The 14,499-nt window shown below is 36.7% G+C and overlaps 2 protein-coding genes across 3 annotated transcripts; one reads left to right on the top strand and one right to left on the bottom strand.

Moving 5' to 3' along the window:
- Positions 1-2,212: 2,212 nt before the first annotated feature.
- On the top strand, positions 2,213-9,559 carry LOC110773320 (haloacid dehalogenase-like hydrolase family protein). Of its 2 annotated transcripts, XM_021977831.2 has the most exons (13): positions 2,213-2,502; positions 3,141-3,277; positions 3,830-3,889; positions 4,531-4,626; positions 5,637-5,756; positions 6,031-6,120; positions 6,637-6,819; positions 7,036-7,191; positions 7,637-7,786; positions 7,869-7,970; positions 8,172-8,281; positions 8,429-8,547; positions 9,221-9,559. In XM_021977831.2, exons 1-13 carry the CDS (start codon positions 2,286-2,288, stop codon positions 9,310-9,312), a joined length of 1,632 nt encoding a protein of 543 aa, XP_021833523.2. In that variant the 5' UTR covers positions 2,213-2,285; the 3' UTR covers positions 9,313-9,559. The 2 variants fall into 2 exon arrangements, with proteins under 2 accessions (XP_021833523.2, XP_021833524.1); XM_021977832.2 differs by lacking the exon at positions 3,830-3,889 and having other exon boundaries at positions 2,214-2,502.
- A 2,560-nt stretch (positions 9,560-12,119) lies between these two features.
- LOC110773353 (VQ motif-containing protein 4) lies at positions 12,120-13,724 on the bottom strand. Its single transcript, XM_021977864.2, has one exon. It carries the CDS (start codon positions 13,338-13,340, stop codon positions 12,519-12,521), a length of 822 nt encoding a protein of 273 aa, XP_021833556.1. The 5' UTR covers positions 13,341-13,724; the 3' UTR covers positions 12,120-12,518.
- Positions 13,725-14,499: the final 775 nt, after the last annotated feature.

Genomic DNA, 14,499 nt, shown 5'->3' with positions numbered 1-14,499 from the left:
GGAATGGGAGCACGCACACAACGGAGAACGTTTTCATTTTGCATGCAACTGCCATTACTGTTTAAAAAAGTGAAGTTCAAAGTTTGAGATATTATACATATATATATATATATATATATATATATATATATATATATATATTTGTGTGTGTATATAGCTCGATTATGATACCTAGTTCATAACATTACTGCAATCCTTGCATTCATTAATAAAGTAATATTTTTTTTATAAATAATTAATAAAATAAAATTGCAACAAATGAAAAAAGAAAATACCATAAAAGATGTGCATAAGTTAAGTGCAAGTTGGCCATAATATCGAGTACATTGAGTATTTAGACAGTATCACTGGTGTCTGGTATAAAGGAAAAAAGTCGAAAAAGATATTTATAACAAGAAAAAGAAGAAAAAAAAGGTGCAATATACATTTTACCAAGATGGAGATGAATTGCTACTTCTTAGGTGGGTTGGCAGCTCTACCTTGCAGGAAATCTTCTCCATGTGACTAATGAGAGATTATATATATGAATTTGATCAACACCAAGAGGAATGCTTGTTAATTGTGGGATTACCCCAGCCACATGGAAAGACCAAATTAAAAGCAGGGCAAGTGATGCTGGTTCTTCAACACAGATGCAACCATAGTACATTTTTTTTTTTGGGGTGAAAAGACGGGGCCATGCCCAAAAGAAAACACTAAAGTACGGCCCGAGGCCTACAAAGACCACGCAGGTCATCAACAAACGAGGACCTAATACTGTCTGGGGGCACTTAAAAGGAACTGAGACCCAAATCAAAGCAAGAGTCCAAGTTAGCAAGTCTATCAACCACCATATTGCATTCACGATAGACATGAGAAATAGAGCAGCCCCAACATCGTTTGATGTAGTATTCACCATAACGGTACCTTACAACGTTATCTAAATATTTCGTTTGATTAACTTGGGGGCTACTGCCCAAAAAAAAAAAATCTTAGCAGACGAGGCCTATTAAGCCCACAATCTCACTTAACGTTATTTTTACAGATTCTCATAAACAAATGTTTTTATTTATTTTTAAAATGGAACATCTCCCCACCTCAACTCTCATCCAAATCCCAATCCCAACAGGGAGAAACAACGGGGATAATAAAATATTGTTATTTATGGTCAATCACTGTATCCTATGCGTGATAAAATTTTCACGTGATAGTCTGTGATTGGTTAAGGATATCAGCAAATTAGTGTTATTCTCGTTTCATACAAATTTTAATACCCAACCGAAAGTGCTTTGAGGTGCCTTGTATGCATAGATTAAAATACTTGGCGATCTCCCGATATAATTGATGACGTGTCTTTTTTTTTTTTTTTTTAATGGTGAAAGATGACGTGTCTTTTTTATCTAAGCATTGAAGTACTTTTAGATTCTTCATCCAAATGTATCGTAATATCCTTGATATATAGTCTCAACAAAATGAAAACGCTTAAAATTACCCATCTACAACAATATCAAAATATAATGCATAAATCTGAATAAGGACATAGGCAACATAGGCAGGTGGTGATGCAAAGATGGCAGGAAGTCACGAGTCATGGCTTTTTTTTTTTTGGTAAATACCACGAGATATCCCCACACTTGAAGGATGGGATTAATTCCTGCCCAAAGTTTGGTTTGCCTTTGGCCATAAAATGCTTCCAAATTGGTTTCAAATCCCTGCTAGTTAGGCACCAAACAGTCCGCCAGCTGGAAATGGTAGTTTGCCAAAAGTACCACACCTTGTAGTTCATGCTTCTTCTTTTTTGGATAACTGGGTCTTGCCCATTTTAATTCCCTTTTTGTTTTTCCGTTTAGAAATTAAATAAAATATTTAAGGGGTTTGTGCTAAAATAGCATTTGTTCACAACTTTTATTCTACAATAGCTCCTTCCCCATTCAGTGTCTCCTTATTATCCTTATAGTTGCATATTTATTGTCTTTATAATGTCTCTTTAATGCAATGGGGTTATTTTAGAATAAAATTTGTGAAAGGGGCTATTTTGAGCCAATTTCACATAAGAATTAGCTGACGAATGGAGCAAATTTTGGTCACACACCTACAAAACAGAAGTAACAAACAGACTTTGGCATACAGTTTTGTCTTTGCCCAATCAAATTCGGCATTTCACTCACCAGCTGGTAACACAATCATATATAAAGCTTTGAACTTTCTCATTTCTTTTTGTTCTTTTGTTAGTGTTTTTTGATTCAGATACTTTGAAGGTAGCCTAGTATTGAAGCTCAATCACACTCTCTCTCTCTAGACTCGCAATGGCGGCAGTGGCAGTGAACGGAGCGAAACTCGGTACGGCGTCGCAGGCTTACTTGGAAAGCAGAGCAGTGAGCGACACCAAGGTTCTGATATCAGACCTGTGCCGCCAGTTCTACAATCTTGGATGGGTCTCAGGGACTGGTGGTAGCATCACAATCAAAGTTCACGATGACTCTGTTCCTAAGCCCCAACAACTCGTAGTCATGTCTCCCTCTGGTATTTTTCACTCAATTAGCTCCTTTTCTGGGTTTTTTGTTTTTGGTTTCTGGGTATTCATTGTTTTTGCTCCGTTTGTTGTGTGTGTTGCTTGTTATGTGTTTTTGATTTCTGTATAGGTGTTATATTAGCTAAAGTTTGTGTTTTGGGTGTTCTTTTTGGTTGTTTGCTTTCTGGGCATTTTTAATTTATGCTGAATGTTGAGTCTTTTTGGCTCTTCTGTGTTGTTAGGTATCTAGAATCTTATTATTGTAATTAGAGTATAGGTGAAATTCTGGGTTTTGTAGTATGAGCTCAATATTGCATATGGTTTGGAATGTTATGTAGGCGTTCAAGCACAGGTGGACTTTTTTATTAATGAAAATTCATTGTTAGCATACTTTGTTATGTGCTTGTTAATATTTGTTTTCGGATATGCATCATTCAAGCTTAAAGGCGAAATTTTCTTGCCTTACGGCGTTTATTCCCTGCTAAAACAAGTGTAATAGCTCACTGTTGGTTTGGTTTTGTAGTCATTGAATGAGAAGTGAGTTTATCCATTCCTGTATAATATGGTTGCACTGTAGGTACATTCTCGATATGTGTCCTTTTATGGGTTTTCTGGGCTTAATTTTTCATGTGTTTTTTTATGTGGGTAGGCGTTCAGAAGGAGAGAATGCTACCAGAGGACATGTATGTGTTATCTCCAAATGGGTCTATCTTGTGTACTCCATCTCCGAAGCCGTACCCACACAAACCTCCTAAGTGTTCTGATTGTGGTCCACTTTTTATGAAGGTATCAGTTCTTTGTGCTTCTTATAAACACTATACTTACATGGATGGTATAAAGTTAGCTATGACTATTGTCTGATTTTGACAAATCAGTTATCATTCAGATTATTTAAAAACTCTGAAATGGCTAATCTGCTCCATTCTGCAAATTTTTTATTTGGGCCCATATCTGATTATATGGTTAGGACAATAATAAAAGATTCTGAGATTCTTTTGGGTATATGTGCTATAGTAAGTTGGGTATTGGGCGGGATACTTTTAGCTCATAACTTTTTAGTGGCCATAGCATTTTGTTCCCATATTCAGTTGCCTTATCTATAGTTGCTAAGAACAAGAAGATAATAGATTAAAATTTAAAACCTTAATTTTGAGGGAAGCTAAAGCTGCTAAACTAGGTGGAGGTTGTAGTTCCAAATATTGAACATAGTCAAGGAAATTCGATAATGAACCAAAAAAGAAAGAGCTTCTATACGCTATCTTTTCCTACATTCAATTAGCAACCAAAATAATCACTCATGAAGACTTTGATTGCTTATGACTATTGGATCCCTATCAGAATATAGCCAAGAGGCGATTGATTTCGCGGAGAAAAATGTCAAGGAATCTCAATTACAAGGTACAATGCAGAGTGATTTGGAACTTACATGATTTTGGATGTAAATGGTCATGAAGACTCATCTGGATCATGTCAATTGGGATAGCAGTCTGAAATTTAGTCATTGGCTGAAATTTTAGAGCTTCTTATGTAAAAGAAAAGGCAAAAGAAGTCGTAGTTTAAAGTTAAATGCTGTAGCTGACATGTGACATGTGAACTACTATTACTATTTCACTTTGCCCACACTATTTATTTCACTATTACCACATATAAAAATGTGTTCATTGGGTTATGTTGGTTCCAGTGTTCCATGTTGTATGCTAGTGCTCTTTTTTCTAAGTAATAAGTTTTCTTTTCGTTTGTTAGTTTTGGAGACATGTTGAAACTAATGTTGAGGAACTACTATTTCCTATATCTTTCAGGCCATTTTGCTTCTTGAAGGCAATTCAACAGCTTCATACGTACAATTTTACTAAAACATTGTTTAACCTCATTGTTTAACCTTGTAATGCCAGGCACTGATCCTGTGTCTATGTGTTTTTTCATTCCATGTTATGACATATCCTATTTGTGGATGTTGGGGTTCATGAATACTCACCATTTGGTAAGGCTGACCTCTCTTTTGAGAAGTTATAGTTGACATATATTCCCATGTTTTCCAGGCATATGAGATGCGTAATGCTGGGGCTGTTATTCATAGTCATGGGATAGAATCTTGTCTTGTGACAATGATCAATCCATTAGCAAAAGAATTCCGAGTAAGTTTTTATTCCTGGTATCCATTAATGAGGATATTAAGTGCTAATAAATACACACAAACACAGGGACCTCGTGTTTTTATTCATTGCTGTCTATATCTTTCTTTTCCCTTTTTTTATGTTCATCTCCCTTTGCGCAAAAAGTTGGATTTGTCTTCATTGTATTGACTCCCCCTTTCAAGATCTTTTGAAAATTAATTAACTTTCTAGCCTCTAATAGAGGTATGTAGAATGAAACTTTGTAGTAATACGATAGGAAATGCAGCCAACAGAAGATATAAAGAAAATTAGCTGTGAGCTAAGATTTGTCTGATGCAACTGTTTCTGCATCTGTTAGCGTAAGGTTTGCATGTGATCTTATTGCTTTCAAACAATTGAAGGAGTTTCTAGATGATGGAATTTCAGCTGCTTATTTCCCACAGATAAAAGTACAATAGACATTCCCTTGGTATATTACGTTAATAATATTATTTGGTTTCTTTCTTATCTCAGAAATGATCTATAAGATCAGAAGTTTTTGAAACAGTATGCTTTTCCTTGAGCAATACTTTGATATCTTTGGGTACGGGCTCCAGAAATTTGGGTAGTTCAATCGTAATTCTAGCTTGAAAATGAAACCGGAGTCAATGTGAGGAGTGGAAACTAGGAATGTCACATAAATTTCTAGTTATATTACAAAATAGAACATCAAGCAGGAGACAATATCAAATTACTAGTAAAATGTTGCATTCATGAATTGTAATATTAGTTAGAAACTTAGGAGAACATGTGCAGAACAATGGCAGTGAAAATCTAAAAGGTATCATGATTTTAAAGTGCCAAGTGATAACTCAGTTAATGTGTTGTGATGGACTGTTTACTTGCTCTCAAAAGCCAGTACATATGTGTACTTTTTTTTTCTTTCGTTGTGGTGAGTCTAGCTCTTCCCCTGTGTAATTATTCCTGCCTACTGTTACTGGTTGTCTCTTTTAATAGTTTGCTTTCTTTTCTTGTGGTATACAAATGTGCAGATTACTCATATGGAGATGATCAAAGGAATCCAAGGGCATGGTTATTATGATGAACTTGTGGTCCCAATAATAGAGAACACTGCCTATGAATATGAGCTGACTGAGTCTCTTGCCAAAGCTGTATGTTCAAGTTTTAAACTTATTTTGGTGTAGTGATCCTATCAACTTTTGATGACATAAACTAATATTATGATGGACTTCATTCCAGTGATATATGGTTGCTTAAGTTCATACATGGCACAATTATGGACTTAATCCCGTTGCACTTCATTTTATTAGTTTTGCTGATGGATTATTTCTTTTTTTTTCTTCTTCAAGTAACTGCTTGATTGCTATGTCAGTATTATAGGATTTCCTATGTGGATGAGTATTTGCTTTCTTTCATGTTCTATAGATTGAAGCCTACCCAAAAACAACAGCTGTGCTTGTTCGTAATCATGGCATCTATATATGGGGAGACTCATGGATTAGCGCCAAAACTCAGGTGCGTATCTTAGGGAATAATTGTTGATTTTGCAGTATGTGATGCCCACAACTGCTAGTTAGACAGCCAGTGTAAATATTAAAGGTAAAAGAATCACTTGTGCATAAGGGGTTGGGCTTTTTGTGTTCTATATCATACTTGTGTATGCATGCTGGTTACTGAAAGTTGCAAGCTTATGTTAACTGTTCATATGAATTGCGTTATAAAGTCGCAACAAGCAGCAATTTTATGAATCTCAATTGCATCTTAAGCTTGGTGATAAAACTAAAGCTACAACAGGCAGTGTCCTCTTCAAGCATGGATAGATTATGCCAAAAGAACAAAAAAGGGAGAATGGGAAAAAAGAAATGGGAAAATTGCAAATACTAAGCTTTCTAGTTTCTACCAATATATATTGATGTCTAAAAGTGTTGATCTAAAACTATGGAGCCTCTTATTCTCATAGTGGCTTAAAGGTTCATTTTAATGCTTTCTATTCAATTCTGATATATATATTTCTTTGTTTCTTTGTTTCAGGCTGAATGTTATCACTATCTCTTTGATGCTGCTATCAAACTTAACCAGTTGGGTTTGGACCCATCTACTCCAATCCATGGTCCTATACAAAATGTCAAAGGAGTTTTAGGAAGTGGTATTCACAGAAACATATCTGTGAAGGCTGGGACTGCAGCTTCAGATAATAAATCTGGCCCATCACAAGTGAGTTTAATTGTTTATTTCTCTGGGTTCTTGTCTAATTTCTTTGTTGTTTAGTTTACTTAGAAACCTCACCTTTTCTGCTTCTTTATATGTTTTTGTGTTTGAATGCAGATATTGCCTTTTGGTTGAGAAATTTGATAATTAGCATTTTCACGATTTCTCGTATAAAACTAATGTCTTTTTCCTGTTCTTTATCTATTTTGTGTTTTTCTGTAGCGTTGCATTGTTCTTGACATTGAGGGAACTACTACTCCCATATCGTTTGTGACTGATGTTCTCTTTCCATACGCCCGCAATAATGTTGGGAGGCATTTGTCTGCAACATATGACACCGCAGAAACTCAAGATGACATAAAGTTGTTGTGCTCCCAGGTAATATTTTTGTTCAGGAGTGCTGTTTTGTTGACTGTACACCTGTATATAACCACATTAGTTTGCAGCTGTTAATTCTGGGTCAGTAGTGCACCACATGGTGTGTGAATACACTAGGATGCTGCCACAGTAGGTGATTGAAAATTTCATGGTAGTAGCATTGCTTTAGAATTAAAGTAGTCCCATTGAGTTTGACTTGTGCTATGAATACAATTACTTTTTTCTATAAGAATGAGAATATAATTAATTTTGAAGTGAGAAAACCAAAGTTTTATCTTTCAATCCCTCCTAGAAGTTAAAACTGGAAATCTTTGATTACTCTGGACTCAGGCTAGCAATTTAATGTTTTATTTAAACAGTTAAATTTGTCATGCACATATCGTATTCACAGAAGTAAGCTCGACACTTTGAAATGATAATTGAAAGTTTTGCATCTTTATTATAGGTTCAAGATGACCTGGAAAAAGGTGTTTTTGGTTCTGTTCCCATCCCCTTGGATGATGTAGGGAAAGAGGAGGTTATTGCAGCTTTGGTTGCTAACGTTGAATCGATGATAAAAGCTGATCGGAAGATCACTGCCTTGAAACAGTTGCAAGTAAGCAATTTTTTGTACTTATAAGGAATTTTCTTGCTATGTTGCGTATCATTTGGGATATAACTGACTTCTGGCTATGCAGGGACATATCTGGAGAACTGGATATGAAAAGAATGAATTAGAGGGAGTAGTTTTTGAGGATGTACCAGAAGCTCTTAAGAAATGGCATGATTCTGGCATAAAGGTAATGATCCTATTTTCATTATTCTTTGCATATAAATTGCAATCTCTGAGGATGGTCAAGTTTTAGTCCATGGGCCGCTAATGTTTCCAGTTTCTTTGGTACATATGCTAACTAACAAATTAGATTAGATTTAATTCCTTGATGAAGTTGATGTTTGATTTCTTGAAGACATACCTTAATTGTTGACATTTTGTGCGGCAGGTGTACATATACTCTAGTGGTAGCAGGTTGGCACAGAGACTTATATTTGGCAACTCAAACTATGGGGACCTAAGAGAATATTTGTCTGGATTTTTCGACACCACAGTGGGGTACATTTAAAACTCAGAATCCTTTTCTTCTTTTAAAAAATATTTTTACTTAACATGAATGTATATCTACTTCCAGCTTCCTTGTTCATTTCAACCTAGCTAAAATCTCTCTCTCTCTCTCTCTCTCTCTCTCTCTCTCTCTCTCAGGAACAAAAGGGAAAGTAGCAGTTATGCTGAAATTGTACAATCAGTTGGAGTTGATAAGCCATCACAGGTTTTATTTGTGACAGATGTCTTTCAAGAAGCTGTAGCTGCAAAGGAAGCAGGTAATGAGTTGCCCATTTTACCCCCACCCCTCCAGAGAAAATATTAAATGTAATCAGGTGTATAAACCCTCCTATCAACAACCGCGTCATGTGACTAGCACGTGACCACTTATTGTTAGACAATGGTGTATAAACCTGTAGGATTTTCTCCCTTTGTGTATTGGCAATCCACACTAGGAACCTTTCCCCTACCACAGATTGGGCTAGGACCTTCCCTACCACCAGTTTCTGTTATTATTAGTGTCTGGGAAATCGGTACGTGCGTGCAAGAGTTCTGGATAGTGCCTATGCAGACCTTGTCATCCTTAGAATGGGGATATGAGTGTGCTTGCAAAGGGCATGGCATCATACACTATCACGTTAAAAGGTCTAGCAATGGCACTGTTCCAACATTACAATCCTTATGTACTTTAGAAGGATAAATAAATAATTTATTGTTCTGACGATATGAGAACCACCAGAAGATCACTATAATCGAAATATCTTAATGCCCTTTATTTTGTCATGGAGACCTTTGACAGAAGATTGATAAGCGTAGCTACACAGTTTTCTATCCTTGCTAGTTCAATAATGCTCCAACATAACAAAAACTGAAAAAGAGAAGGAATGATGAACGCTTGTTATTCAGTTTTTGTGTTGAGATTGATGCTAAGATACTTTTTATATGTTTCAGGATTAGAAGTTATTGTATCCATCCGACCAGGGAATGGACCTCTTCCAGAAAATCATGGGTTCAGGACAATCAATTCTTTCGCGGAAATCTGAATGTGTGCTTTGTAATCATATAACATCAAATATATATTGCCATGAATAAAAACATGAATAAAATATACAACTTTTCCAGGTTGTCAAAAAGTGGTCTTATATAGGGCCTTGACTTGTAGATAAGAGGTTTCAGGCTCGAACCCCTTGACATCTTAGTTGTGTGTGTATGAGAAATTCCTCTCCTCATTAGTTTAGACTATCGCTTGTACTATATATAAAAAAAATATGCATCTCTGTTTTTCTTGGATTTTTATTTTGTTTTGTTTTGTTTTCAGTTTAAATTGCTTGGTAAAAGACTTTACTTTTGTAGCTGTGTGAGCAGTTATAGTCGTATCATATGTAGCTCTAGTTGGGAAAAGACTACTTCTGTGGGTGTCTAAGCAGTTGACCACTCTAATAAAAGTACATAAATCCTTAACTAGGTTTACAATCTGGCATGCACATTTACAGCTACCAACTGGTCCTATAATGAAAGAATTTTATTGAAGTTGCCCCCAACATGGTCCAAATAATCTAGGACGGAATCTTACTTTCATCAGTGTCAGAGATTTTATGGGTTTTTACTTTTTTAAAAAATAATTTGATTTCCTCTTCTTGAGGCTTGTCATGTCCCCAAATTCCCATCACCCCCCTAAGTTCTTTTAATTAAAAAATATATATATATATTGGGGGTAAAACACCCCCCTGAAATATTAAGAAATGCACAAGTTTCCTTGATGAATATCAAGATTTCCAATTTGTAATAAAATCCAAGACTGGTTGAACATCCCAATAAAAGCAGCAAGCCTTGTCAAGCTAAAACTGGTACAAAGAAGACAATCTAGTTTGCATCAAATTGCGAAAAGATCTTGGCGGTTTTTCAGTTCAACGTACCCTATGTCCAGACCAGATAAACACACAATGACAGAATGAGTGTTTAAATAGGAAAAGAAAAAGTCTTCACATTTTCTCTGCAGCTTTGTTACTTCAATTGTACTCTATTTTCTCCTTTCCTTCTCACTGTCATAACAAAAGCCCCACCTTTTGTTTCTTCTTTTTCTTTCTTGCGTCCACACATTGAGAAAGTTGGTTGTTCGCCAAGTCAAAAGAGTCTACATCACAATAAAACTCAAATGAAGAAAAAAAGAGAAGGAATGTTTGGATGAGTTCCTTCTGGTCCGCAAGTCTTTATATCTCAGCACAAGGTAAGCTTGTACAATAATGGAAAACCCTAACTATAAAAAAGTGCAAGACTTTTCTTTTCATGTAGATTGACATTTTGACATGAAAGTTGAGCTCTTCATATCTAACGTACTACCATGGAACCGTCAAATTTTTAAGTAACAAGAAAAACCCCTCATTCTCACTCCGTATGATGTTTTGAGATAAACTCTGGATACGTGTAATAATTGTGGAACGTCTTTTGTAGCCTATTATTCACTAGCATGATTGATTAATGAAATGTGTACTTAATGGCTACTATGTATTTTTTTTACACAAAGGCGATAGTATTTCTATTAATGATGAGGGATGAAATAAGCACAAAATCAAGTCATGTCATAGAGGATTAGGCGAGTATCTTTACACCAAATGAGCGTTATTGGTCGTCGGCTAACTATGTAGCCTACATTCTCAATCGCAAGCGGGAGAAGGAACCTGGCCTCCGATAGAGCACCCCCCGTCCCCTTAGGATCATACCCGCAAAAATTCCCTATTACAATCCTCAAACAAAACATCTGAAATAAAATCGAAAGTCTGATATATTTGGCTTTTATTGTGTTGATCCATAAATGGCATGGTAAATTCGTTTAAGTCGTGCAAGCAATAGCAAGCTTCTCTTGGAAAAAAAAAGAAAAAAGATTTCTCTTTCTTTTATCTTGGTCATTGAATACATCGACCAAGAAGTCCCCAAGTGAAAAAGACTATCAAACTAAAAAGGCAGTGATCCAAAAAATAAAAATAAAATTTGCATCTGACAATTTTTGTACTTTTTCTGTCAACATAACCAATAATATAGGGCTTCATAAATCATGCTTCCCTCTCCCCAAAAGTCTCTCCTGGTAAGGGGAAAAAAAATCAATAATAAGACCAAAGTACCCATGGACCTTGGTCTACATAAGAAGAAGAGGACTAGTGGTAGTAGAAAGTGACTTATTGCCAATATTGCTAATTTCTCAATAAAATAAAATAAAATGACATCATTTTGAATATGTGTTCAATGGCAATTCCACCAGAACATCATATTTATACCATGCTACATTGAAAGTTTAACACCTACAGTAGAATACTATTGCACTAGCTCAACAATTTGCAACAACAACAGCTGACAGAAGAAGACCATAATGATATTATGAGTAGGTGGAGGTTTCATATATGGCCTTCGTGAATGGGAAATGTGGTCCTCTCTCTCTCTCTCTCCCTCCTCAATGGGGAGAAATATTTACACGAAACGGGATGCGGTGATGCGTGTGATAATTTTTTCGTGGTAGTCTATGATTAGTCGGGATAACAGTGTTATTCCAGTTTCATACAAGTTTTTCTGCTTAACGGGGGACCCTAAGTAAGAACCCTTCAACAAATTGAATCCCATTCTCAAATGTACTCAACTCAATTAAATTCTTAATCGATCTGGTAAATTATCAGTAAACACTTTCTATATATATATATATATATTTTTTTTTTTCCAAATCAGTAAACACTTTCTCGCTGTTGTTTGATTGTCCACTCCAGCAGCAGCCACACCCTCATCTTTTGAAAAGTCCTCTCTCACCACACCCACACAACACACACGCACACATTCATAACATTAAAACAAAAACTTAAAAAGAAAAGGAAAAAGAAAATGCATTTCTCTTGGAGGAAATATCAAACTGATATGCAAGTTGGTAAAATGATAGTCATATTCCCATTCATATGTGCACCCAGATTCCATGGAAATTTGATTTTCAAACTTCCATTGGTGCTATAGAAAATAACTAATAAAAAAGGAAAAGAAAAATAGACATAAAAATGCAAAATTAAAAAAGAATAAGATGAAGGAGGAGGTTAAACAAAGCTGCTGCCTTTTACCATTTTATGGAAGAGATATCAAATTGTACAATTGAAACAAAGATCTGTACCTGTCATTGAAAATCATCCAAAACCCATTAATCTTCTGATGATCCTTGTAATCAAAATCACTCACAGTAATAATACTACACATCTCTCTCTCTCTCTCTTCCTCATGATCAAGAAGAAGACCCAGAAACTCTAGGCGAAGTGACTGGAAACAAAGGCAAAAGCCTGGGCTCTGGGTCTCTGGGAGTTGTCGTCGTTCTCGGAGATGGGTGCAAGTAAAACCCCTTCTCTGCAATTGCTCTGTCTTCCTCCGATGAAGAATTCCCCAAAGAAGGCGACGAAGAGGACTTGTCAAACGGGTCGTCGTTTAACGGGGTCACTGGGCTGAGAGTGAGGGAGGGGAAGTCGAGCAAGCTCGGGGACAGGATCTCCTGATGACGTGGCGAGAACCCAGATGCTTGATGGGGAAAATTGGGCATCAAGGTGTTGATCATGAGGGTGTTTTTGAGATTGGTGCTCCTCCTTTCATAGAGCTTGAAGCCTTGCTTTTTGGGAGGGGCTGTTTTGATTGGTGGGATGTTGAAGCTTTTGTTGGAGGAGGGCAAAACGGTTGGATCTTGATGGCTGTGAGGATGATGGTGATGATGGGTTGTGGTTGGTTTGGGGGAAGATTGGTGGCTTACAGTTTCAGAGGAGCCTGTGAGCATTTGGACAACGTGTTTGAAGTTTGTGGTGTCTGCTTGGACAAAGGTTGTTGGGTAGGGATTGGGGTCAGATCTGGGAGTTGTGAGCTTTGGGGTTGTGGGGATTTGAACCCCTGAGCTATTGTTGCTGTTGTTGTTGTTGGTGGTGTTGGTGTTGCTGCTGCAGACACTGCCGTTTGTGTTTGTCTTTGTGTTTGTGTTGGTGCCATTGCTTCTGGGGGAGTTTATGGGAGAATATGAATATGGTTGCTTCTCTCTGATTTCGTGAGGCCTTGAGGTGAATTCCATTGGTCGGTTTTTTGTCACCTCTCACCACCACCTCCACAACCACTCTGCCTCTGAAAGAAACAGAGAGAGAGAGAGAGAGAGAGAGAGAGAGAGGAGAGAGAGAGAGCTTGCTTTATGATGGGTTTTTGCTTTGCAACTTGGAGAGTTGGAATTTGGATGGAAGAGTGAAAAACAAGGCTTTTGGTTTTGGCTTTGAAATGAGAAAAGAAAAGAAAAATAGGGTTGTTGCTTATTAGCAATGTTTTGTTATCTTGTGGTTGTGCCTCTTCTCTCTCTCTCCTCTCTCTCTCCTCTCTCTCTCTCTTTAGTTGGCCTAAAGATGTTTTCCTCTCTCTGCAGTTTTGGGGGACTGACTGACTGACTCTTTGAAATTTTATTTTTCCTCCAATCTAGCTAGTTGTTTTCCCTAACTATATACCTTGGTCCCCCCAAGCTTTGTTGAAATTGTTTTCTTTGCTTTTTTCTTTTTCTTTTTCTTTTTTGTTTTTGTTTTTGTTTTTGTTGTGTTGGGGATAGTGGCGTTGGATTGAAATGGAGGGAGTTGATTGGGCAGAGGGAAAAATGGCCCTACTGTTTTTGGGATTTATAAAGGGGGTGGAAAAGGTGATTGGTTGAAATGGGAATTTGAGGGAGGGCATGAGCATGTGTGTGCCACCAATGGCAAAACCTTTATCCTCATAAACATCTATGCATGTCTCTGAATTTTGTGATGAGATTTCATTTCAATGAGAGAGAGAGAGAGAGAGAGAGAGGCATTGACTTCAGAGCCCTGCCCTGCCTGACTGACTGCAGAGAGAGACTCTTGTGTTGTGTTTTGTGTCTTGTTGTGTGTGTGTGCTCAATGACAATGTGATGGGATTGGAGATGATAGAAACATTTTGATCTCACCCATACATGTTACATTACATTCATTGCTTCATCACGCTCCCATCAAACGTTTGTTTCGCACTCTCCTCCTACTTACCCTCAAACCCAAATTTCAGGATACCAAGAAAAAGTCTCATCATCAACTTCAAACTTCGAACTGTCTTTGGATTGACATATAATTTCTCCCTCTAAGACGTACATAAATTTGGAGATAATTAAGAGTAAAATATTTTAAAGAATTGGATTTAGGGAAATTAGGTCTTCCAATGATAAGGCATTTAATAAATAATTT

The sequence above is a fragment of the Prunus avium genome, chromosome 4, assembly GCF_965620075.1.
Source record: "Prunus avium chromosome 4, drPruAviu1.hap1.1, whole genome shotgun sequence".
Lineage (NCBI taxonomy): Eukaryota > Viridiplantae > Streptophyta > Magnoliopsida > Rosales > Rosaceae > Prunus > Prunus avium.
Note: the sequence above shows the minus strand (reverse complement) of the source record. Positions and strands in the feature narration are given on the sequence as shown.